The sequence below is a fragment of the Bubalus kerabau genome, chromosome 1, assembly GCF_029407905.1.
Source record: "Bubalus kerabau isolate K-KA32 ecotype Philippines breed swamp buffalo chromosome 1, PCC_UOA_SB_1v2, whole genome shotgun sequence".
NCBI classification, from domain to species: Eukaryota; Metazoa; Chordata; class Mammalia; order Artiodactyla; family Bovidae; genus Bubalus; species Bubalus kerabau.
In genome coordinates this window covers 127,240,230-127,266,689 of record NC_073624.1, presented here as the reverse complement: position 1 = coordinate 127,266,689, position 26,460 = coordinate 127,240,230, and the positions used below count along the sequence as shown (strand labels likewise).

The following is a 26,460-nucleotide window of genomic DNA, read 5'->3' as shown; positions in this document are numbered from 1 at the left end:
TCAGACTTAAATTGAAGAAAATAGGGAAAACCACTAGACCATTCAGGTATGACCTAAATCAAGTACCTTATGATTATACAGTGGAAGTGAGAAACAGATTTAAGGGACTAGATCTGATAGATAGAGTGCCTGATGAACTATGGACTGAGGTTCGTGACATTGTACAGGAGACAGGGATCAAGACCATCCCCATGGAAAAGAAATGCAAAAAAGCAAAATGGCTGTCTGGGGTGGCCTTACAAATAGCTGTGAAAAGAAGAGAAGTGAAAAGCAAAGGAGAAAAGGAAAGATATAAGCATCTGAGTGCAGAGTTCCAAAGAATAGCAAGAAGAGATAAGAAAGCCTTCTTCAGTGATCAATGCAAAGAAATAGAGGAAAACAACAGAATGGGAAAGACTAGAGATCTCTTCAAGAAAATCAGAGATACCAAAGGAACACTTCATGCAAAGATGGGCACAATAAAGGACAGAAATGGTATGGACCTAACAGAAGCAGAAGATATTAAGAAGAGATGGCAAGAATACACAGAAGAACTGTAAAAAAAAGATCTTCACAACCCAGATAATCACGATGGTGTGATCACTCACCTAGAGCGAGACATCCTGGAATGTGAAGTCAAGTGCGCCTTAGAAAGCATCACTACGAACAAAGCTAGTGGAAGTGACAGAATTCCAGTTGAGCTATTCCAAGTCCTGAAAGATGATGCTGTGAAAGTGCTGCACTCAATATGCCAGCAAATTTGGAAAACTCAGCAGTGGCCACAGGACTGGAAAAGGTCAGTTTTCATTCCAATCCCAAAGAAAGGCAATGCCAAAGAAAGCTCAAACTACCACACAATTGCACTCATCTCACAAGCTAGTAAAGTAATGCTCAAAATTCTCCAAGCCAGGCTTCAGCAATATGTGAACCGTGAACTTCCTGATGTTCAAACTGGTTTTAGAAAAGGCAGAGGAACCAGAGACCAAATTGCCAACATCCACTGGATCATGGAAAAAGCAAGAGAGTTCCAGAAAAACATCTATTTCTGCTTTATTGACTATGCCAAAGCCTTTGACTGTGTGGATCATAATAAACTGTGGAAAATTCTGAAAGAGATGGGAATACCAGACCACCTGATCTGCCTCTTGAGAAATTTGTATGCAGGTCAGGAAGCAACAGTTAGAACTGGACATGGAACAACAGACTGGTTGCAAATAGGAAAAGGAATACGTCAAGGCTGTATATTGTCACCCTGTTTATTTAACTTACATGCAGAGTACATCATGAGAAACGCTGGACTGGAAGAAACACAAGCTGGAATCAAGATGCCGGGAGAAATATCAATAACCTCAGATATGCAGATGACACCACCCTTATGGCAGAAAGTGAAGAGGAACTCAAAAGCCTCTTGATGAAAGTGAAAGTGGAAAGTGAAAAAGTTGGCTTAAAGCTCAACATTCAGAAAATGAAGATCATGGCATCTGGTCCCATCACTTCATGAGAAATAGATGGGGAAACAGTGGAAATTGTGTCAGAATTGATTTTTCTGGGCTCCAAAATCACTGCAGATGGTGACTGCAGCCATGAAATTAAAAGACGCTTCCTCCTTGGAAGGAAAGTTATGACCAACCTAGATAGCATATTCAAAAGCAGAGACATTACTTTGCCAACAAAGGTCCGTCTAGTCAAGACTATGGTTTTTCCTGTGGTCATGTATGGATGTGAGAGTTGTACTGTGAAGAAGGCTGAGCGCCGAAGAATTGATGCTTTTGAACTGTGGTGTTGGAGAAGACTCTTGAGAGCCTTGGACTGCAAGGAGATCCAACCAGTCCATTCTGAAGGAGATCAGCCCTGGGATTTCTTTGGAAGGAATGATGCTAAAGCTGAAACTCCAGTACTTTGGCCACCTCCTGCGAAGAGTTGACTCATTGGAAAAGACTCTGATGCTGGGAGGGATTGTGGGCAAGAGGAGAAGGGGATGACAGAGGATGAGATGGCTGGATGGCATCACTGACTCGATGGACGTGAGTCTGAGTGAACTCCGGGAGTTGGTGATGGACAAGGAGGCCTGGCGTGCTGCAATTCATGGGGTCGCAAAGAGTCGGACACAACTAAGCGACTGATCTGATATGATCTGAATATTCCATTGTGTATATGTACCACAGCTTTCTTATCCTTTCATCTGCCAATGGACATCTAGGTTGCTTCCATATCCTATCTATTGTAAGCAGTGCTGCGATGAACACTGGTGTACACATGTCTCTTTCAATTCTGGTTTCTTCGGTGTGTATGCCCAGCAGTGGTATTGCTAGGTTGTATGGCAGTTCTATTTCCAGTTTTTTAAGGAATCTCCACACTGTTCTCCATAGTGGCTGTACTAGTTTGCATTCCCACCAACAGTATAAGAGGCTTCCCTTTTCTCCACACCCTCTCCAGGATTTATTTGTAGACTTTTGGATAGCAGCCATTCTGACTGGCGTGAGATGGTACCTCATTGTGGTTTTGATTTGCATTTCTCTGATCATGAGTGATGTTGAGCATCTTTTCATGTGTTTGTTAGCCATCTGTGTGTCTTCTTTGGAGAAATGTCTGTTTAGTTCTTTGGCCCATTTTTTGATTGGGTCATTTATTTTTCTGGTATTGAACTGCATGAGCTTCTTGTATATTTTTGAGATTAATTCTTTGCCAGTTGTTTCATTTGCTATTATTTTCTCCCATTCTGAAGGCTGTGTTTTCCCCTTGCTTATAGTTTCCTTTGTTGTGCCAAAGCTTTGAACTTCAATTAGGTCCCATTTGTTTATTTTTGCTTTTTATTTCCGTTACCCAAGAGTGATATTAATAAGTAGATTTGGGGTGAGTGGTGGCTGAGTTTCAGGGCACGTCCAAGTTGAACACAAACCCTTACTGGTGGCTGATGGGCTCCTCTGCTGTGAAGGTATGGGGTGCAGTAGCTGTGATGCTGCCTGATAACGTCCTACCTCTTCAGAGGGTGGTTCTCACGGATAGGACTCTGGAGCCCAAAGATGGGGGTGCACAAAACGGTTGGAGCAAGAGGAGATCATCAGTTTTCAATGGGAATTTAAGCTGGAAAATATGAACTAAGCATCGAAGTAGACAAAATAAACAATATTTGAAAAGGAAGCATCATCACACATGATGGGAAAAAGCAGACGGGGGAAGGGCGTGGTCAAGCACAGGTGGTTCAAGTTGATTTGGCCACTTCTGGAGTCAGAGGGCCACTCCACCTTCTCCCACCTCTCCCACCGCTGAGGCTGGCATCTTCCAACTCCTTGAGCCTCCTGGAGCTGCTTTTCTCCTGGTTCCCCAGAGGGTGGGGCATTTCTGCATTGGACCCCAAAGGTCCTTTTCTAGAACATTTACTTCAAACTTAATTTGTCCCGTTAACTGCCCCCAAATACATAGTCTTACACCTCACTTTTGTCATTACATAAAACGTCATTCCTGGGCTTCCCTTAGGCTCAGGGATGAAGAAGCTGCCTGCCAATGTAGGAAACACGAGTCGGACCACTGGTCTGGGAAGATCCCACATGCCGTGGAACAACTAAACCCGTGTGCCGCAATTACTGAGCCTGTGCTCTAGCGCCCACGTGTTGCACCTCCTGAGCCACATGCCTCAGAGCCTGTGCTCTGCAACAACAGAAGCCACTGCAGTGAGAGCTGGCATACCACAACTAGAGAGAAGCCTCTGCTCACCACAACTAGAGAAAGCCCGTGCAGAAAAGAAGACCCAGCACAGCCTGATTAAATAAAATTGTAAACATTCCTGCTTGATTACTTGGGGGTGTTATTCTTCATTTGTTTTTTCGAGTTATTGATAATAATAGCTGTGTGCCAGCTATTATTGTATAAGGCATCTTAATCCTTACACAACCTTGGGACATTGCTATTATTTTTTATGTTTTACTCACAAGGACACTCAGAGAGGGCAGGAAACTTGCCCAAGATCACAGTCAATCCATTTAGAAGCCAGGGTTTAAATCCAGGTCTGTCTGCGTTAAGCCCACGATTTTTCCACCATGACACACTGTCCCTCAGAAACTCGAGCCCTTGGCTCCAGCTTCTATTAATGGTCACGTCTCAAAGGGGAGAAGCCACTGAGCTCTGTGGCTTCTTCTTTTTTTTTGGTAAATATTTATTTACTTATTTATTTGGTTTCACTGGGTGTCAGTTGTGGCTCATGGGATCTTCAGCTGTGGCTCACGGGCTTAGCTGCGTCTCAGCACGCGGGATCTAGTTTCCCGTGTCCCCTGCAGATTCCTAACCACTGACTACCAGGGAAGTACTGGTGGCTTCTTTTCCTTCATCCCATTTCAAAACCATAAACTGTCTTCCTGGTTTCTGGTTAGTCAAGGAACTCTGTCAGTTCCTCGTTCATTTGCATATGACCAGACAGTGTATGACCTGCTCTTCCTGACCAATGTGACTTCAGCTTCTCTCTTCCCTAAAGAGCCCATATTCCCAGGGACTCAATTTTCCCTCATGGAGTACTACAACTTTGGCATTCACAAAACAAAAAAATGAAGACTTAGGCGTAAATCCCGTTGAGGAAAACAAAAGGAACACTGACTCTGGTAAGATTCCTTGAATGGGTACCAGTTCTAGGAGAAGAAGTATGAGAATTGTTATGATTGCTCTGGTTTGATAGAATGAGTCTTTATTTAGTCTCTTGGGGACAGAAAGGTGAAGCTCTAAGAAGAGCCAGAGTTTGTGCTTCCTGGAGTTCATTGTCAACAAAATTACTGGACAGGAGTCTGAACTCCACTGTGATGTCTCAGTAGAGCTCTGTTGGGGGGATGGGGTGGGGAGCTGTCAGGGTTCCCACCACAGGGTGAGACTGGAAGATACATTTCTGACTCACTAAGGGTTTTTACTCTCCCCATGTATATCATCACTGGGGACCTGAAGGTAGATCATCACCCAAACCCTACAACCGTTTTTGATGTGTCTTCCCATGCAGATCACCTTGCCAGATGAGCTAATTAGTGAACGGGGCAGGGCAGTTGTGTGGGAACATTGAGGGAGTAGGAGGCTGCTTGGGGGGGATGTGTGGGAGGGCGTTGACTAGATACTGCTGGGTCAGCTGGGAAGCAGGTCTGTGTGGGGGACACCTTTTCTGAGCTCTGCCTTGGCCTCCAACCTGCGTCAGTCTTCACAGAAAAGCCATCCTGAACTTTCTCTGCCTGCCCAGACCTAGCTCTCGGTAGAGAAACCCCCTGCGTGTCCCATGAGCCCAGGCCTGCCAGTCCTGCGTCCTTGGGGCTGACACCCCCGTTAGTGGCATCAGAGTTAGGGGCAGCCACACGGAGTGGCCCAGAGGCTGGGACAGTGCGAGCCTTGCCCCCCACCCCCCGCAGCAGACCTCACCCGGAACTGCCCCCCGTCGCCGTCGTCTAGCTCCAGGATGTAGCCATCCACAGGACTGTGGGTGAAGGGCGGTGTCCTCCAGGCCAGCGTGACGCTGTTGTTCCGGGTGCAGCACTTCTCCAGCTGCAACAGGGGCACAGGCGGCACTGTGACGGGACAGGCGGGCTTCAGTGTGCACGCCCTGCAGGGCGCAGGGACAAGCTGCGGGCCCGGCCCACCCCAGAGGGAAGGCGACCACCTGCGCCACTCCCTGCTACTTGTATGCACACTCCGTGGACCTCCTAGCCTGGAAGGGGGTCCTGGGATTTGAGGCCGGGAGAGACGCAGAGACGTGGCAGTTGCCGCCACCCCTCTGAGTCTGGAGCCCTGAGGACAAGGTGTCCTCTCCCCACCGACCCAGTGAGCATCACTGGTTTTGATTCTGCCCCACGAGCGGCTCCCTAGGACTTGCAGCAGAGCCTGACCGCCTGTGCCTCCCAGTGCGGCAAGGCCTCTCTAGACCCTCTGCATGGAGTCATGTGCAGCTCACACCTGGGGCCCATGAAGTTGTGGTTGCGGGTGGGGGACAGGCAAAACACAGAGATACATTGAAACCTTTGTCTGGGAGTGTTTTAAAGGCTTAGGGAACTAGATCCTGGAAGGTGAGGCAATCTTAGAGTATGGGACAGTCTACCCATGGAATTAGGGATTCAAGTCAAGTGTATCATCAGTTCTATCAAGGTGAGCTTGGAAGTATCTTTTTATTCTCTAGTTGTCTTCAGGCTCGAGAGATTTTAGAAATATAGTCTATGCTGGGGCTTCCCAGGTGACGTTAATGATAAAGAACTTGCCTGCCAATGCAGGAGACATAAGGGACTTGGGTTCTATCCCTGGGTTGGGAAGTTCCCCTAGAAGGGGGCACGGCAACCCACTTTAGTATTCTTGCCTGGAGAATCCTATGGACAGAGGAGCCTGGTGGGCTATGGTCCATAGGGTTGCAAAGAGGTGGACACAACTGAAGCTATTTAGCATGCATGCATGCATAGTCCATGCTGACATTTTTCAAAGGGAACACTGCAACATGAGTTTTTGTAAAAACTACAGATTTCCATTTGGGTCCAGATGTTAGGGCACCATCTTCCACCTTTGGTGGACAGTTTAGTGGGGTGTGAGCACTGTCTGTTATGGATGTCGTCTCAGGGCTGGCTCCATGCAGACTGGCCCCAGGACCCTGGGTTATCAGTGTGGAAGAAGTCCTCTCTGCATCCCCGGGCACTGCTTCTCGCTTTTCCACTTCCTCTGTGAATTCCACCACCCCACCCTGTAAGGAGCAGCTCCAAGCGGCCTCTTTCAGCACCCCCACCTTCCAGAGCCCCAACTTCTGCCAGGCTTATTCTGTTCCCAGAACCACACCTCATTCACACCTGGGGCAGATGGCATTTCCAAACCTTACCTCAGGTGCAAACTGAGTGTGGGAGTGAGCGCAGAGACTGGGTGTCTTCGGTTTAAAAATGGCCACACACTTTGCAAGTGAGCATTTTCCTGAGTTCACAGCTTCTGAACTGTGGTGCTCAGCTCTTTGATACATTGATTAAAAAAACAAACCCCCAAAGAGTTTTATTCCCTCCACTCCTGCTGCTGCTGCTGCTGCTAAGTCGCTTCAGTTGTGTCTCTGTGCGACCCCATAGTCGGCAGTCCACCAGGCTCCCCTGTCCCTGGGATGCTCCAGGCAAGAACACTGGAGTGGGTTGCCATTTCCTTCTCCAATGCATGAAAGTGAAAAGTGAAAGTGAAGTCGCTCTGTCGTGTCCAACCCTCAGCGACCCCTTGGACTGCAGCCTACCAGGCTCCTCCGTCCATGAGATTTTCCAGGGAAGAGTACTGGAGTGGGGTGCCATCGCCTTCTCCTGAATGTACCCTTAATGTCTCTGGAGAGGCAGGGTGACCTCACATGCTAATTTTGTAACCTGGGGAAAGTTATGCAAACTTTTCTTAACCCATAGCCTGTGCCCCCCCGGCTCTCTGAACTCACCTCTCCCACCCACCACCTTCTCCACGCTGCTGTCACCTCCGACCTCGCTCTGCTTGGAACACAGCAAACTTATACCTGCCCTCTGCCGCCTGGAACCTCCTTCCTTTATACTGCATCTCTTTCCTTCTCACCTCGAAACACTACCCCCATACTAATGCCTTCTTCTCAAAAAATGGCTTCCCTGGTGGCTCAGATGGTTAAGAATCAGCTTGTAATGCAGGAGACTCAGGTTTGATCCCTAATTGAAAAGATCTCCTGGAGAAGGGAATGGTTACGCACTCCAGTATTCTTGCCTGGAGAATTCCATGGACAGAAGAGCCTGGCGAGCTACAGTCCATGGGGTCAGAAAGGGTCAGACATGACTGATCAACTAACACTTTCTCTTCTCAAAAAGCACCTTGTCGGTCACACCCGCCACCATCAGGGTATATTATACTATCTGTTGTATCATTTCCTTCTCTAGATGCCGGCTCAGTCTTGTGAGGGAGTCTGTGGACTTGTTCACGGCTGTGTCCCGAACACCGAGGATGGTGCCTGGCAGGCGATAAACACTCAATAGGTATCTCTGAACGAACAAACGATCCTCTTTCATACATGCGAAAACTGGCTCAGGCTGGGGGCTACCCGCAGAGGTCACCAGCTCGAGGACACTGAACTGGGACCTGAACCCAGGTCTGTGCTGCAGAAGTCCCTCCCTCCCCATCTGGGTCACACCAGGGTCACAAGTCTGCCGATGCACGAGCTGCCCTGCAGAATGATGCCTCTTCCAGAAGAAGCAACAACTGAACTGGGCCAACCACGGCTCACCCCTACATTTCATCTGAATGAAGTCCAGCTGGTGGATGGCCTGCAGCAGCGGCTCGCTGTCCAAGGTCAGCTCAAACTCCGCGGACACTTTGGGCTCCAGGGCGCCTTTGACCCACTGCTCTTGAGACACCTGGACACGCTTGATCAGGGCGTCCGAGATCTTAAAGGAAGCACAGAGTTTAGGGTGTCCACATGCAAAGGAAAAATAACACAGCAGGTGGTGAGGAAAGGGTAGGGGCTTCATCTCCATGGGCTCAGGGGGTGGCTGTGTTAAGCATGCCCTCTCAAGCCCTGGCAGAGATGTCAGGACCTATGCTGGTATGGGGGTAAATAAAAATGCATTATATTGTTTAAATCATCTGCATAGGTCAGGCATGTTCCATGTAAAGAAGCACTTGCTGTTTTAGGCTAAACCCTTTTGTAAAGCAAATGATACTTTTTATTTATTTTTTTGAACTTCTTATTTTCTATTGGGGGATGGCCTATTAACAATGTTGTAATGGTTTCAAGTGAACAGCCAAGGGACTCGGCCAGACATACACGTGTATCCATTCTTCCAGAAACCCCCCCTCCCAAACAGGCTGCCACATAACACTGAGCAGAGTTCCCTGTGCTCCACAGAAGATCCTTGTTGGTTACCCATTTTGTATATAACAGTGTGTCCATGAACCTGCCAAATTCCCTACCTATCCATTCCCCTCAGCAACCACTGGTTCATTTTCTGTGAGTCTCTTTCTGTTTAGTAACTAAGTTTGTTTGGAAGCAAACGATACTTTTAAAATATACAGAAACACTCTGCATATACTTCTTTTGCTAGATCCCGCACTTTGCAAAGTGAAACTCACTAGTGGTTTGTCCTAGCATGTGAAAGCATCTCCTTCACCCCAAGACTGGGCTGCTTCCTTCCTCCCACTGTCTTTCCCCCATGTTATTCTGCAGCTTCTGCTCCAAACTCTCACTTTATCAAACCCACAGCTCTGTTCTCTGCTGGAGAAAGTCTTGCTCATTCAGAACATTTGCACGTGTCCCTGTAGAGCTATGATGCCCATGCACCCTTCCTGGGGACCAATCAAGGAGATTCATCATTTTCCCCACAGACGGAGGACTGGGCTTTCATTTGAGTCACAGAAGTGTTCCCAAGAGATGCTCGTGACCCGGATTAGCCTAGCTGCTGGGGGTTGCCCAGCAAGGCAGCCCGGGCTTTCTGGGCTGCAGTATTCTGTCTAGACCTGTGGGACTCTGCCCACTGGGGGTCATGTGGATTCTGCTAACTCACTTCTTCCAGTGCAATCTTTCCAGCTTGACTGGCAGACTGTCTTCTTTCATCTGTGGGGAAAATGTTGCACTGGTGTTCTAGGAAGTCGAGCCACGAGAGCGTGGCATTGCAGGCCTAGAGACTGTGATGTTTGACCTCCTCATTTAATGATGACCCAGAGCGAGGTCAGAGCTTGTGAGAACAGCCAAGATGAGATTTCAGGTATTCTGGAACCACTGAGCACAGGAGAATCTGCTCAACTCCAAGCCACAGGGAGGGACTTTCCTAGAACCTTGGCTGGTTTGGGACATGGCCATGGAGTTGGAAGAAGGACTGCCAGCCTGCTCACCTGCAGGAACCCGGCGGGGTCGTTCTCCTTGATCACCTCCAGGCAGTACTCCATCAGCCCAGTGGACTGGCGCAGCTTCAGTGTGCAGTGATTGATCTGGTCCCAAACCATCTGCCATGAAAAGAACCCCTGGTAACTGTCTCATGGATGAAGAACAGCTCAGCTGCAGCAGGAAGCAACACTGTTCTCGACTCCCTTGTACCCTCTCCTGCCGCTGCTCTGTTCCTGAGCTCCACGTGCCCTCATTACAGGGGAGTAATTGGACACATTGCCCCACAAGCAGGCCTGCCACACCCAACAGAGCACACTTCCTGAACTCTGGATAAAAAGCAGAGAACGCACACAATCTGAACCCTCCCAAGTGACCAGCCCATGCCCCCTACTCTCGCTTGCTGGGTGATCACTTGAAGGGCTCAACTGCTTTGCATGTAAACCCATGGACCACCCCCAACACGCATTCCTTCTCGCCCTTCAGTAATATTTCTGGTTCAGTTGGGAAATGTCTATGAAATAGATCGAGCCCAGACCATGAAGTGAGTAGTTTTCATTAAGGCAGGGTGTTCACGGGGCAGCTGCCTGGGCCGGGGGCCCGGTGCAAGTGAGGGAAGTCTTGCCTTTCCACGGTGGTCACTGGCCACCGTGCTGACCACGCGAGCACCAGACGCCAGAGAACCTGATGGATGGGCCGAGCCGGGATCCTGAGCCCAGCCCTCGTCATCCAACGAGGCTGTCTCCGCTCTGCAAGATGGGAGCAGGGAGTGTGTCTTCCACAGAAAGCAGGGGCCTGGCCGATGGGAGAGCGGGGCTTCTGACTGAAAGCAGCAGGATTCAGGGGTCTGGTCCCCACTTTGGAGGGAGAGTAGGCATGGCGATTACTACAGGCAAAGTGGCACGAGGGTACATAGGTCCCAGGGAACCTACTCAGTGCTTCCTCCCCTCACTCGTTCACTCATTCATACCCTCAACTAACACTGACCCTGTGTCTACACTGCGTGTTCCCCCACCCTAGGCAGGGAGGGGGATGGGACTGGGCGCGCTGGCTGCCCGGGCACCCACCTTCAGCTTATGCTCCCTCTCTTTGGTGACCTTGGTGAGCAGCTTGGCTTTCTGCCGGGTCAGAGCATCGACCAGCGCATCACACTGAGCCACCAGGCAGGCCTCGTAGTCCAGGCCATTCTCCTGTGGGACGCAGAGAGCTTTAGGGAGGAGACACACAGAGACGTGGCTGGTGCTAGAGACACGGCCATGTCAGCAAGTGGGCCCCAGAGAGAATGGTCCTGCTTCCAGATTGGAGACCGTGCATGTGAGTCTCAGCACATCGGAGGATGGAATGAATATTCAACATCACCTGAGCTGTGTGGGTTTGTGAGGGTTTTCAGTGTCATGGGAAACACTCATGAGAGACTTTAAAAAAAAAACGCAGCTACAAGTGTGCGCAGCATAATTGCATACTGTGTGTGTGTGTGTGTGTGTGTGTGTAAACTAATGGAAGAGCATGTCAAAATAGTGGGATGTCCACTTAAAGGGGTGAGATATTGGTGAACTTCTGTTACTTTTGTCTGCTATTTTCTACTTTTCACAGTTTCTAGAACATATTTTTACTTTTCATAATCAGAAAACAGTAAAACAAACAAAACCCGGTGGTCTGGCTGTAGGATCTGTCTTTCTCAGTTGTGAAAAAGAATCCTTTAACACCTCTCAGACCAACCTGGATTCAGACCTCGTGTCATGGGCTAATGTGTTTTCTCCCACCCCTGCCCCGAGCTTCTATGATGAAGTCCGAACCCCCATGACCTCAAGACTGTGTTTGGAGAAACGGCCTTGAAAGAAGTAACTTAAACGAGGTCCTTAGGCTGGGCTCTGATCCAACATGACTGTGTGTGTCCTTAGAAGAGGTGGTCAGGACACAGACAGGCACAGAGGGAGGGCCCCCTGAGGACGCAGGGAGGCGGTGGCTGTCTGCCAGCCCAGGAGAGAGCCCTCAGGAGGAACCACCCCTGCCCACGCTTCGATCTTCAACTTCTAGCCTCCATAACTGTGAGAAAATAGGTTACTGGGGTTGAAGCCACTCAGTCTATGGTGCTTTGCTATAGCAACCCCACCAAATAGCTGGTGTTCTGAAACATCAGAAACAGGGAAGGAAATGCCTGGTGGCTGAACTCTGTGCTTTAGCTTATTAGGAAGGGTGGTTTCTATCGGCTGGTTTAGAGTTCAGTGCCCTCAGTCCCTCTTTTCCACCCAGACACCAGGAAGTTCGTGATCTGTGTGAAAGTTCCTCCCTGCATGCATTTATACACTCTTTCCCTGACAGACAGAGCGCCCCGGGGCACAGACTGCAACTTATCGATCAGTGTCGGGCTTGTACGTGACACAGCGTGGGTGCTCAGTAAATACATTTATTTAGTAACTGATGCTTTTCTATTATGATGCATTTGGTATGAAAGCACTGTATACAGACACTGGTAGCACTGTATGGCCCTGCATTATTTCTGCCTGGTTCTCTTTTATGATTCTTTCTGAGTTCAAGTGAAATCCCCTTCCTACCAGATGGCTGCCAATGGGTTGCGTGTGTAGTGTCTGCAACATCTGAGGCGGGGCAGTGGAGGAGTTGGGCCTCCCCGTGTTCAACACTGAGAAGTGCTGCCAGGCGCCTTCCTTTTCCTCATCCGTGTCTCACATCCCTTCTGCGGAGGGGTGGGGTCTGGGCTCACCTGGATCTGCTGCAGAATGTTCTTCAGCTGAACCAGAAACTCCTTTGCTTCTTTTGCCTTATCGGAAACTCCATTTAACGCCTGAGACAGCTGGGCCTAAAAGATATTACAGGTTGAAAAGGAAAATCAGGTGTTAAAGGCATTTGGTCTGCCCTTTGCTCTGAAAGCTGTGTTTATAACAGGGTATAACCAAGAGCTTTCCTCTATGGAGGGAGCCCGGTCATTGCAGCATGGGCTTGTCTTTCCAGCAATGGCTGATAAAGTGTTGGCTGACCTGCTCTCTTCTGTCTGCCCTCCAAAGCTGGATAGAAGTAAGGAGCATTCAGCCAATTGGTTGGGGCTGACAGGACCCAGAACAAGAAGCAAGTATAGACCTGACCGGGTCTGGCCCCCGCCCCTCCCACAGCAGCTCTACCCCCATGAGTAGGACACTCAGACGCCAATGTGTGGACACCCCAGGTGCCAGGCCACACTCTGCCCACCTCATTTGTACACAGTTCTGTTTTGGTCTAAGTGGGATGGGTGGGAAAGAGACCTGGAAATGAGCTTGAGCCAAGTGGATGGAGGGTCCCAAGTCACCATGTAGAAGGGATGGTGGTGGCCTCTTTGGCAATCGACACTCCTAACTCTGCTCAGTTGCTGGGACCCAAAGGCAGAGCTGCAGGCTGGTTTCAAATCTACGGCCTTAAGCCTCAGGCTTCTTTTCAATGAAACATATGCCCACACAATCGAATCTGTCTTCAAAACTTCACTATTGAATAGACTGATGCCCTTTGTTTTTAAATTTTATTTATCTATATTTTGATCATGCTCTGCAGCCTGTGGGATCTTAGTTTCCCAACCAAGGATTGAACCCATATCCCCTACAGTGGAAGTGTGGAGTCTTAGCCACTGGACCGCCAGGGAAATCTCCTGATGCCCTTGATTTTTAACGGTACTCTCATGTTTCAAATTAAAAAGCTGAGGGCAGAGGAAAAAATGGTGCCAGAAAAGCCGGGTCATACCGGATATCCACTGTCTTTAGGTCTCTGCTCAAATATGATCTGTCTGAGAGGCCTCTCCCCTTGCCCTGCTTTATGCTTCTTCACAATGTTCATTACCACCCAACACAGGTTTGTTTGCTGTGCGTCTCTCCTCCCAAGAATGTAAGTTCTCTGGTTGCTCACATCCAGAAAGAGCACCAGGCACAAGGCAGAATTAAACAGTGTAGATATTTGTGGAATGAATGGGTCAATGAATGTGGTTCTTTGGACCATATCCATGGTGTTCCAAGTGTGGTTCCTGGACCCTCAACATCAGCATCACCCAGGAATTTGCTAGAAATCCAAATTCTCTGGCCTCACCCCAGTCTTACTGCTCAGAACCTGGGGGTGAAGCCCAGGAATCTTTCTTTTAACAAGTTATCCAGGGATGACTGATGCACTTTGAGATCCATTGCATGGTACAAATATAGCCACAGAGTGGATGAGAAGATGTGGGAACATGGAAGGTGACCAGGGTCACCAATGATCAAGGTGAGGTCTGGGCTGTGTCCTGCTCTGGGAGATGGCTGGGAACCTCGGGTGTGGCTCAGCTGAGAGGTGGCTCCTAGAGAAGCTCTTCCTGCCTCCAATGGCTTCCTAATTCCACTCCCCACACCCCACACACTTCAGCTGGTGTAAGCCCTTCCCTTTATGCTTACCCACTATGGACAATTCTGTTGCAATTATCTATGCAGGAAGACTAGCCAATAGAAATCGCAAGAATAGCTGAGTGTTCTGCATCTTCTCTCTCATACAGCTGCCACCAGTATGGGTGGCTCTGAGCCCTTGAAATTTTACTTCGTTTTCAGCCGCCATGTGTGGCCAGTGGCTGCTGTCCTGGGCAGCACAGATCTATGCACTCATCCTTAGCAGCTCAGCCTGTGTCTGATAACTTCACTCAGGAGGAGCTGGAGAGGTCAGCGTCACTCAGACTCATCATCTGTGTTCAGAAAAGGGGTGCCTCCCTCCCTACCACACTCAATGCAAGAAGAGGGCCCTCGGAGGCTGCACCCCTTTTCTCTTCAAGGAGAGGCCCATTCCTGGGAACATATGCACTCCTTCATGGTGGGGACTTTGTCTTTCTAGCCAGGCACAAAAAAGGGGCTCAAAAACCACTCACTGGCTGAATAGAAAGCAAAGCAATTGCTCCACTAGAAGCGGATGCTAACCAAGACAGATCCCTGTGGATCCACAGGCAGCACACTTGTCCACAAGAAGCCGCATTAGTGAGTGTCCCCCTCCTTCCACCTGGGAAACTGGAGCCAGCATGGCTCTGCCCCCACCAGCCCCGGCCTCCCTGCAGCCCAGCCCTGCTCTCGACCTACATCCCACTTGACAAATAGATCCTGGAGCTTGGCAATGAGCCCAGAACAAGTGATTTTTGAAAGGTTCCAGTGGCCTTAGGCAGACACCCAGCTGAAAGGGGAATGAACTCACAGCTCACTAGACACTGCTCCAGGCTCATCAGACTTGCCTGTGACCCCAGCCCAGCAGGGTGCAGCAAAAGCCTGACGGAAGAGCCCGGGCTCCCATGTGAGAGCTGGTCTCCCTTGAAGGATGTCCTGACCCAACAAGCACACACTTGTATTAATTCCTTTCTTGACCCCAGTTCCTTCCCATGTGGTGGGGCCACAAGTCAGCTCTCCTTGCCCAGGTGACAGCACCGTGGAAACTGGCCATGGTTGTTCTACTGGAAAAGGAGCCAGGGATTGGGTGGCAAAGGTGGAAACCATTTCTCAAGGGGCAAATTACATATTGACAACATGTTACAGGCTCACAGCATATTGTATTTGGCTGCAGTTTTCTGAGACATGCTCTTCCTCTTTTCCACAAGGACTGTCTAGGGGGGCCAGCAGGGGACATGGAAAACTGTGTTCTTCTGGTCCTAGAGAAGGGCTTCCCTGGTGGCTCAGATGGTGAAGAATCTGTCTGCAATGCAGGAGACCCAGATTTGATCCCTGGGTCGGGAAGATTCCCTGGAGAACAGAAGGGCAATCTGCTCCAGTATCCTGAACTCCATGGTCAGAGGAAGACCCTGCCATCTGTGAAATGAGAATGCGTTGTTCAGTCTCTGTGACCATACTATACTCTTGGAAAGAAAGGAAATATCCAGACAGAAGATAAATATTTTTAAATGACTGAACAGATTTTTAACTTGAATCAAACATTGTATTTTATGCCTTCCTATTTCTTAAAGGTTAGAATTACTTTGCTATAGAGTCTCTGAGTTTAGACAGCTTAAAAATGTCAGTATTTCCAACAGGGCCAAACCACCTGCTTCCTGGCCTAGCATCATGTCTTTGCCTGCAGCGTGAAGGAGTAGCTTCTAGATGAACGGTGTAGTTTTCTGCCTCTACCCCCGCCTCCTTCTAGATGGTGTTATAGGGCCTCATAATGCATTAAGCTGGTTTCCCTGGTGGCTAGGATGGTAAAGAATCTGCCCAGGAGACCTAGGAGACCTAGGTTAAATCCCTGGGTTGGAAAGATCCCCTGGAGAAGGAAATGTCTACCCACTCCAAGATTCTTGCCTGGAGAATTCCATGATCAGAAAAGCCTGGAGCGCTACAGTCCATGAGGTCACAAAGAGTCAGACACGACTGAGCGACTGCTGCAATGCATTAAGCAAGAGGACTCTGGGGCATATAGCCAAATCTTGGCTCTGTCATCTGTTAGCTGTGTGTCTCAGAAAGATTCTTCATCTCTCTGTTATACAGGGTCCTCTCCTCATATGAGTTTGCACTATTATACTTGGAAATATAACTTGAGCTTTCCCCAGATCCTCTTTTGCTACTTTTTAAACCTGATCACACCAAAACAGGACATTTTAAATGTTATTCTTTAGTGAATGTTTGGGAGATAATAATGCAATGATACTTATCTAACAGGATGCTTTCAGTTTGATTTCTGGGTTGTGAGAAGTGCTGAACCGATTTAAACAGTCTAATTTTTTGTGCAAATTTTTCTAATTTTTTAAACTTACATCCGTTCTTTTAAAATAATAACAACTGTTTGTATTCCTTTGAAAGTGCAAATTGTAAAATAATTTAACTATTGTTTTCATGGTAACTTTATTAATAATATCACTGTTTAAAATATTTAATCATCCTAATTAATAACGATAACAATCCTTTTAGATTACTCATGCTATTACTTTCTTAAGCAAAAGAAACCTGTAAATTAGAAAGAATTTATTTATCTATCTATTTTTGGCTGTACTGGGTCTTCATTGCTGCACAGGCTTTTCTCTAGTTGCGGAAGTGGGGGCTGCTCTCTGGTTGTGGTGAGCAGGCTTCTCACTGCGGGGGCTTCTCTTGTTGTGGAGCATGGACTCTAGGTGCTCAGGCTTCAGTAGATGGAACAGGGTGGGTTCAGTAGTGGTGGTACATGGGTTGAGTTGTTCCACAGCATGTGGGATCCTCCCGGACCAGGGATTGAACCCATGTCCCCTGCATTGGCAGGTGGATTCTTAACCACTGGATCACCAAGGAAGTCCCCCAAAGTCCTCTTCATTGTTTGATCTGGGTCTATCATATATGGGTGGTTATGGACTGAATGTTTATGTCTCCCAAAAATCCATATATGGAGGCCTTGACCTCTGGTATGGAGGTATTAGGAGATGGGAACTTTGGAATGTGATTAGGTTTTGAGGGTGGAGCCCTCATGATGAGATTAGTATCCTTAAAAGAAAAGATCTTACTCTCTCCTCCCACATGCACTGAGGAAAGAACATATAAAGACTCAATAAGGTCCAGGCTTCAGAACTGTGAGAGATGAATCTCTGTTGTTTAAGCCACCTAGTCTGTGGTATGGTTCAGTTCAGTTCAGTTGGTCAGTTGTGTCCGACTCTTTGTGACCCCATGGACTGCAGCATGCCAGGCCTCCCTGTCCATCACTAACTCTTGGAGTTCACTCAAACTCATGCCCATTGAGTTGCTGATGCCATCCAACCATCTCATCCTCTATCGTCCCCTTCTCCTGCCTTCAATCTTTCCCAGCATCAGGGTCTTTTCAAATGAGTCAGCTCTTTGCATCAGGTGGCCAAACTATTGGAGTTTTAGCTTCAACATCAGTCCTTCCAGTGAACACCCCAGAGTGATCTCCTTTAGGATGGACTGGTTGAATCTCCTTGCACTCCAAGGGACTCTCAAGAGTTTTCCCCAACACCACATTTCAAAAGCATCAATTCTTCAGCGCTCAGCTTTCTTTATCGTCCAACTCTCACATCCATACATGACCACTGGAAAAACCATAGCCTTGACTAGATGGACCTTTGTTGGCAAAATAATGTCTCTGCTTTTTAATATGCTGTCTAGGTTGGTCATAATTTTCCTTTCAAGGAGTAAGCTTCTTTTAATTTCATGGCTGCAGTCACCATCTGCAGTGATTTTGGAGCCCAGAAAAATCAAGTCTGACACTGTTTCCACTGTTTCCCCATCTATTTCCCATGAAGTGATGGGACCAGATGCCATGGTTTCAGTTTTCTGAATGTTGAGTTTTAAGCCAGCTTTTTCACTCTCCTTTTTCACTTTCATCTAGAGGCTCTTTAGTTCCTCACTGTCTGCCGTAAGGGTGGTGTCATCTGCATATCTGAGGTTATTGATATTTCTCTCGGCAATCTTGATTCCAGCTTGTGCTTCATCCAGCCCAGCATTTCCCGTGATGTACTCTGCATATAAGTTAAATAAGCAGGGTGATAATATACAGCCTTGATGTACTTCTTTTCCTATTTGGAACCCGTCTGTTGTTCCATGTCCAGTTTGAACTGTTGCTTCCTGACCTGCATATAGATTTCTCAAGAGGCAGATCAGGTGGTCTGGTATTCCCATCTCTTTCAGAATTTTTCACAGTTTATTGTGATCCACACAGTCAAAGGCTTTGGCATAGTCAATAAAGCAGAAATAGATGTTTTTCTGGAACTCTCTTGCTTTTTTGATATCCAACAGATGTTGGCAATTTGGTCTCTGATTCCTCTGCCTTTTCTAGAATCAGCTTGAACATCTGGAAGTTCATGGTTCATGTACTGTTGAAGCCTGGTTTGGAGAATTTTGAGCATTACTTTACTAGCATGTGAGATGAGTGCAATTGTGCAGTAGTTTGAGCTTTCTTTGGCATTGCCTTTCTTTGGGATTGGAATGAAAACTGCCCTTTTCCAGTCCTGTGGCCACTGCTGAGTTTTCCAAATTTGCTGGCATATTGAGTGCAGCACTTTCACAGCATCATCTTTCAGGATTTGAAATAGCTCAACTGGAATTCCATCACCTCCACTAGCTTTGTTTGTAGTGATGCTTCCTAAGGCCCACTCAACTTCACATTCCAGGATGTCTGGCTCTGGGTGAGTGATCACACCATTGTGATTATCTGGGTCGTGTAGATCTTTTTTGTACAGTTCTTCTGTGTATTCTTGCCACCTCTTCTTAATATCTTCTGCTTCTGTTAGGTCCATATCATTTCTGTCCTTTATCGAGCCCATCTTTGCATGAAATGTTCCCTTGGTATCTCTAATTTTCTTGACGAGATCTCTAGTCTTTCCCATCCTGTTGTTTTCCTCTATTTCTTTGCATTGATCACTGAGGAAGGCTTTCTTATCTCTCCTTGCTATTCTTTGGAACTCTGCATTCAGATGGGTATATCTTTCCTTTTTTCCTTTGCTTTTGGCTTCTCTTCTTTTCACAGCTATTTGTAAGGCCTCCTCAGACAGCCATTTTGCTTTTTTGCATTTCTTTTTCTTGGGGATGGTCTTGATTCCTACCTCCTGTACAATGTCACGAACCTCCATCCATAGTTCATCAGGCACTCTGTCTATCAGATCTAGTCCCTTAAATCTATTTCTCACTTCCACTGTATAATCATAAGGGATTTGATTTAGGTCATACCTGAATGATCTAATGGTTTTCCCTACTTTCTTCAATTTCAGCCTGAATTTGGCAATAAGAAATTCATGATCTGAGCCACAGTCATCTCCTGGTCTTGCTTATGCTGACTTCTCCATCTTTGGCTGCAAAGAATATAATCAATCTGATTTCAGTATTGACTATCTGGTGATGTCCATGTGTAGAGTCTTCTCTTGCATTGTTGGAAGAGGGTGTTTGCTATGACCTGTGCATTTTCTTAGCAAAACCCTATTAGCCTTTGCCCTGCTTCATTCTGTACTCCAAGGCCAAATTTGCCTGTTACTCCAGGTGTTTCTTGACTTTTTACTTTTGCATTCCAGTCCCCTATAATGAAAAGGACATCTTTTTGGGGTGTTAGTTCTGGAAGGTCTTGTAAGTCCTCATAGAACCATTCAGCTTCAGCTTCTTCAGCATTATTGGTCGGGGCATAGACTTGGATTACTGTGGTATTGAATGGTTTGCCATTTCGTTGACTATGATGGCTATCCCATTTCTTCTAAGGGGTTCCTGCCCACAGTAGTCAATACAATGGTCATCTGAGTTAAATTCACTCATACCAGTCCATTTAGTTCACTGATTCCTAAAACGTCGACTTTCACTCTTGCCATCTCCTGTTTGACCACTTCCAGTTTGCCTTGATTATATGGTATGGTTATAGAAGCCCAAACAGACTAAGACATGAATTATCTAAATTACCCTCCTAGGACCTATTTATACTTTTAGTTCACACAGCCTCAGAGATAATTTTCATGTTTGCCACAGTCTCTGTGGAGAAGCCCCTAAGTTGCTGCCTTTTAAACTAGGTGTTTTTTGTCTGATATCAGGATTACCTGGTAGAAGTGCAGGAAGTTAGACACCAAGGATCCAGACACGGCTCCTAAACGCCCCCTATAGATCGTTTGCTTCCCTCCCCATATGGAATGTGTCCTTGGAACTCCTTCCGGGGTGCTTCTCCCTCTCTGTGAGATGGGAAACCCTTGGGAAATGCATCGGCTCCCCGTGGCATCCCCGGGCCCAGCTCCTGCTGCCCCGCAGGCCTGTCCTTTGCTACTCTGTGTGGGCAGCAGAGGGCCACCCACGTAGAAAGTGCTCCACAGAGACCAGTCAGTGAGGAGATTCTGTCGTGGATTCCGTCTGACAAGCTGCCCCCAGCTACTCCTTGTGTCTCAGTCCTCTCCAACTGGGCTTAATTAAAACAGCCATGTGGCCACTCTGAACTTGCTGTTTCTAGGGCACAAAGCCCCATCTGGCCCTGGGCACTGGCAGTCAAACCCTGCCCTCTTTTTGTGACTTTTCATGCCACCCCTTCCCCACTTCACTCTCAGACTTTCCTTTCTTTTCCTCCCTAAGTGCCTCCATAATGGGTGGGTGGGATGCAGGTGGTCCCGGGAATGGAAGGCTCCTTCTTCACTGGAGTTTCAGATTATGAACATGTGAATCCTGACAATGGGGGAGAGGGGTCAGGATAGGATGTAGTGTGACTACATTATGGCTGGTTTGACATTGTCCCCGCCCCAACCTGGAGCCAGCCACTGAGGCCGTGGCAGACCAGAGGCAGTGATGGGGGCCCTGCTCCCCAGAAGCTCAGCTCACAGCTCAGCCCTGCACTAACCAGGCTGGAGAGTGGACTAAGCTCCTGGATCTGCCAGCCATGTAGCTGGAAGCCCTGCTGTATCCACCCAGGGACCCCAGAACTGGACTTTGGGGTCAGGGTCTGAACTCAAACCCTCATTTTATGTGACCAGGTTTCTTTGGGAGCCTTTGGGTCCTCACTTTGGAGTGGGGGTAATGATACACTCTCCAAGAGCTAGCTCAAGATTTAAGAGAGCGCCTGCATGGAGAGCCCTGGGCTCGGGCTGGCGGTCTAGTGAGGGTGGTCCTGCGCATAATGGGGCCGTTGCAGGCACTGCTGCTTCCTGCTGTTGGCCATCTGCTATCGTTCCCAACGGCACTTTATTTTGCTTTGAGAATTGCCTCTCTCCCAGCAGGCCCCGCCTGGAAGGACTGGAGTCACGACCCCGCTACTACTACCATCACCCGACAAGGCGCAGGCACATGCCCCATTCTAGTTGGGAATGTGCCAGCTCCTTGCAGTTCACAATTGAGCAGAAGGCCCAAGAAATGTAGAAATAGAGGCATTTGCTCTGTAGCAGGGGTCCCAACTTCCGGGATCGAATGCCTGATGATCTGAGGTGGCATCACTGACTTGATGAGTTTGAGCAAGCTCCAGGAGTTGGTGATGGACAGGGAAGCCTGGCGTGCTGCAGTCCATGGGGTCACAAAGAGTGGGACACATCTGAGCGACTGAACTGAGCTGACCGATTTGAGGTGGAGCTGATGTAATAATAATAGAAATAAAGTGCACAGGCCCCTGCCTGGATAACAGCCTTGTTGTGGCACAGGGGCTTCTGTAACTCAGTGAAGCTATGAGCCATGCTGTGTAAGCTCCCCCAAGATGGACAAGTCATAGTGAAGAGTTCTGACAAAACATAGTCCACTGGAGGAGGAAATGGCAACCCACTTCAGTATTCTTCCCTTAAGAACCCCATGAATAGTGTGAAAAAGCAAAGATATGCCACCAGAAGATGAGCTCCCTGACCAAGTCAGAAGGTGTCCAATATGCTACTGGGGAAGAACAGAGGGCAATTACTAATAGCTCCAGAAATAATGAAGTGAAAAAGCCAAAGAGGAAACTATGCTCAGTTGTGGATGTGTCTAGTGGTGAATGTAAAGTCCAGGGCTGTAAAGAACAGTATTGCATAGGACCTGGAATGTTAGGTTCATGAGATTGGAAGTGGTCAAACAGGAGATGGCAAGAGTAAACATTGACATCTTAGGAATCAGTGAAGTAAAATGGACTGGAATGGGTGAATTTAATTCAGATGAATATTATCTACTACTGTGGACAAGAATCCCATAGAAGAAATGGAGTAGACTTTATAGTCAACTAAAGAGTCTGAAATCCAGGTCTTAGGTGCAATCTCAAAAATGACAGAACGATCACAGTTCATTTCCAAGGCAAACCATTCAACTCCACAGTAATCCAAGTCTATGCCCCAACTACTGATGCCAAAGAAGCTGAAGTTAACTGGTTCTATGAAGACCTACAAGACCCTCTAGAACTAATACACAAAAAAGGATATCCTTTCATCTCAGGGCATTGGGATACAAAAGTAGGAAGTCAAGAAATACCTGGAACAACAGGTAAATTTGGCCTTGGAGTAAAAAATGAAGCAGGGCAAAGACTAGCTGAGTTTTGTCAAGAGAACACACTGGTCATAGCAAACACCCTCTTCCAACAACACAAGAGATGACTCTACACATGGACATCACCAGATGGTCAATACTGAAATCAGATTGATAACATTCTTTGCACCCAAAGATGGAAAGGCTCTATACAGTCAGCAAAAACAAGCCCTGGAGCTGACTGTGGCTCACTCAGATCATGAACTCCTTATTGCAAAATTTAGACTTAAATTGAAGGAAGTAGGAAAAACCAGTAGGCCAGTCAGATATGATCCAAATCAAATCCCTTATGATTATACAGCAGAGGTGATGAATAGATTCAAGGGATTAGACCTGGTAGACAGAGTGCCTGAAGAACTATACACAAAGGTTCAAAGACTTATACAAGAGGCAGTGACCAAAACCATCCCCAAGAAAAAGAAAAGCAAGAAGGCAAAGTGGTTGGCTGAGGAGGCTTTACAAATACCTGAAGAAAGAAGAGAAGTGAAAGGCAAGGGATAAAGGAAAAGATATACCCAACTGAATGCAGAGCTCCAGAGAATAGCAAGGAGAGATAAGAAAGCCTTCTTAAATGAACAATGCAAAACAACAACAAAAAAAAAAAAAAAAAAAAAAAAACAGAAAAACAATATGAATGGGAAAGACTACAGGTCTCTTCAAGAAAATTGGAGATATCAAGGGAACATTTCATGGAAGGATGGGCACAATAAAGGATAGGAATGGTATGGACCTAATAGAAGCAGAAGATATTCAGAAGAGGTGACAAGAATACACAGATGAGCTATACAAGAAAAGGTTTTAATGACCTGAATAACCACAATGGTATGGTCACTCACCTAGAGAGGGACATCTTAGAATGTGAAGTCAAATGGGTCTTAGGACCCATTTGTTCATTACTATGAACAAAGCTAGTGGAGGTGATGGAATTTCTGCTGAGCTATTTAAAATCCTAAATGATGATGATGTTAAAGTGTTGCACTCAGTATGTCAGTAAATTTGGAAAACTCAGCAGCGGCCACAGGACTGGAAAAGGTGTTTTCATTCTAATCCCAAAGAAGGGTGATGCCAAAGAATATTCAAACTACCACACAATTGCACTCATTTCACATTCAGGTCATTAAGATCTTTTCTTGTATAGTTCATCTATGTATTCTTGTCACCTCTTCTGAATATCTTCTGCTTCTGTTAGGTCCATACCATTTCTATCCTTTATTGTGCCCATCCTCCCATGAAATGTTTCCTTGATATCTCCAATTTTCTTGAAGAGATTTGTAGTCTTTCCCATTCCTATTGCTTTTCTGTTTTTTTTTTTGTTTGTTTTTTTTTTTTTTTTTTTGCATCATTTAATAAGGCTTTCTTATCTCTCCTTGCTATTCTCTGGAGCTCTGCATTCAGTTGGGTATATCTTTTCCTTTATCCCTTGCCTTTCACTTCTCTTCTTTCTTCAGGTATTTGTAAAGCCTCCTCAGACAACCACTTTGCCTTCTTGCATTTCTTTTTCTTGGGGATGGTTTTGATCACTGGCTCCCGCACAAGTTTATGAACCTTTGTGCATAGCTCTTTAGGCACTCTGTCTACCAGGTCTAATCCCCTGAATCCATTCATCACCTCCACTGTATAATCATCTAACAATCAAGCTAACCTTGAGCTAGCAAGGTTATGCTCAAAATCCTTCAAGCCAGGCTTCAGCAGTATGTGAAATATAAACTTCCAGAGGCACAAGCTGTTTTTAGAAAAGTCAGAGGAACCAGAGATCAAATTGCCAGCATTTGTTGGATCATAGAAAAAGCAAGGGAATTCCAGAAAAATGTCTACTTCTGCTTCATTAGGTACACTAAAGCCTTTGGCTGTGTAGATCACTACAAACTGTAAAAAATTTCTAAGGAGATGAGAATACCAGACCATCTTGCCTGCCTCCTGAGAAACCTGTATGAGGGTCAAGAAGCAACAATTATAACTTATATAACAATTATAATAGTTCTACATGGACAACTGACTGGTTCAAAATTGGGAAAGGAGTACATCAAGACTGTATATTGTCACCCTGCTTATTTAACTTATATGCAGAGTACACCATGCAAAATGCTGGGCTGGATGAATCACAAGCTGGAATCAAGATTGCCAGGAGAAATATTAACAACCTCAAATATGCAGATGATACCAGATGGCAGAAAGTGAAGAGAAACTAAAGAGTCTCTTGATGAAAGTGATAGAGGAGAGTGAAAAAGCTGGTTTGAAACTCAAGATTAAAAATACTACAATCATGGTATCTGGTCCCAACATGTCATGGTAAATAGAATGGGTAAAAGTGGAAACAGTGACAGATTTTCTTTACTTGAGCTCCAAAATCACTGCAGCTGGTGACTGAAGCCACAGAATTAAAAGATGTTTGCTCCTTGGAAGAAAAATCTATCACAAACCTATTAAAAAGCAGAGATACCACTTTGCCATCAAAGGTCCCTATAGTCAGAGGTATGGTTTTTCCAGTAATGTATGGATGTTTTCTTTGCAGCCAAAGATGGAGAAGCTCTATACAGTCAACAAAAACAAGACCAGGAGCTGACTATCGCTCAGATCATGAACTCCTTATTGCCAAATTCAGACTGAAATTGAAGAAAGTGGGGAAAACCACTAGACCATTCAGGTATGACCTAAATCAAATCCCTTATGATTATACAGTGGAAGTGAGAAATAGATTTAAGGGACTACATCTGATAGATAGAGTGCCTGATGAACTATGGACTGAGGCTCGTGACATTGAACAGGAGACAGGGATCAAGACCATCCCCATGGAAAAGAAATGCAAAAAAGCAAAATGGCTGTCTGGGGAGGTGTTACAAATAGCTGTGAAAAGAAGAGAAGCAAAAAGCAAAGGAGAAAAGGAAAGATATACCCATTTGAATGCAGAGTTCCAAAGAATAGCAAGGAGAGATAAGAAAGCCTTCCTCAGCTATCAATGCAAAGAAATAGAGGAAAACAACAGGATGGGAAAGACTAGAGATCTCGTCAAGAAAATTAGAGATACCAAGGGAACATTTCATGCAAAGATGGGCTCAATAAAGGACAGAAATAGTATGGACCTGACAGAAATGGTATGGACCTAACAGAAGCAGAAGATATTAAGAAGAGGTGGCAAGAATACACAGAAGAACTGTACAAAAAAAGATCTTCATGATCCAGATAATCACGATGGTGTGATAACTCACCTAGAGCCAGATATCCTGGAATGTGAAGTCAAGTGGGCCTTAGAAAGCATCACTACAAACAAAGCTAGTGAAGGTGATGGAATTCCAGTTGAGCTATTTCAAATCCTGAAAGTTGATGCTGTGAAAGTGCTGCACTCAATATGCCAGCAAATTTGGAAAACTCAGCAGTGGCCACAGGACTGGAAAAGGTCAGTTTTCATTCCAATCCCAAAGAAAGGCAATGCCAAAGAATGCTCAAACTACCGCACAATTGCACTCATCTCACATGCTAGTAAAGTAATGCTCAAAATTCTCCAAGCCAGGCTTTAGCAATACGTGAACCGTGAACTTCCAGATGTTCAAGTTGGTTTTAGAAAAGGCAGAGGAACCAGAGACCAAATTGCCAACATCCACTGGATCATGGAAAGAGCAAAAGAGTTCCAGAAAAACATCTATTTCTGCTTTATTGACTATGCCAAAGCCTTTGACTGTGTGGATCACAATAAACTGTGGCAAATTCTGAAAGAGATGGGAATACCAGACCACCTGATCTGCCTCTTGAGAAATTTGTATGCAGGGCGGAAGCAACAGTTCAAACTGGACATGGAACAACAGACTG

General features: G+C 46.5%; 1 protein-coding gene across 12 annotated transcripts in view; it reads right to left on the bottom strand.

Moving 5' to 3' along the window:
* The window catches only part of TRIM67 (tripartite motif containing 67), a 60,648-nt gene that overhangs the window by 10,269 nt on the left and 23,919 nt on the right, over window positions 1-26,460 (bottom strand). For 3 of the 12 annotated variants that reach the window (XM_055588057.1, XM_055588039.1, XM_055588063.1), the window contains exons 4-9: window positions 12,498-12,593; window positions 10,843-10,965; window positions 9,787-9,897; window positions 8,183-8,342; window positions 8,032-8,037; window positions 5,365-5,510 (exon numbers count right to left, since the gene is read on the bottom strand). In XM_055588057.1, coding sequence (XP_055444032.1) covers window positions 5,365-5,510; window positions 8,032-8,037; window positions 8,183-8,342; window positions 9,787-9,897; window positions 10,843-10,965; window positions 12,498-12,593 — 642 coding nt within the window. The remainder of the gene's footprint in view (window positions 1-5,364; window positions 5,511-8,031; window positions 8,038-8,182; window positions 8,343-9,786; window positions 9,898-10,842; window positions 10,966-12,497; window positions 12,594-26,460) is intronic. The other 9 variants (XM_055588032.1, XM_055588034.1, XM_055588029.1 and 6 more) reach the window with 6 other exon arrangements.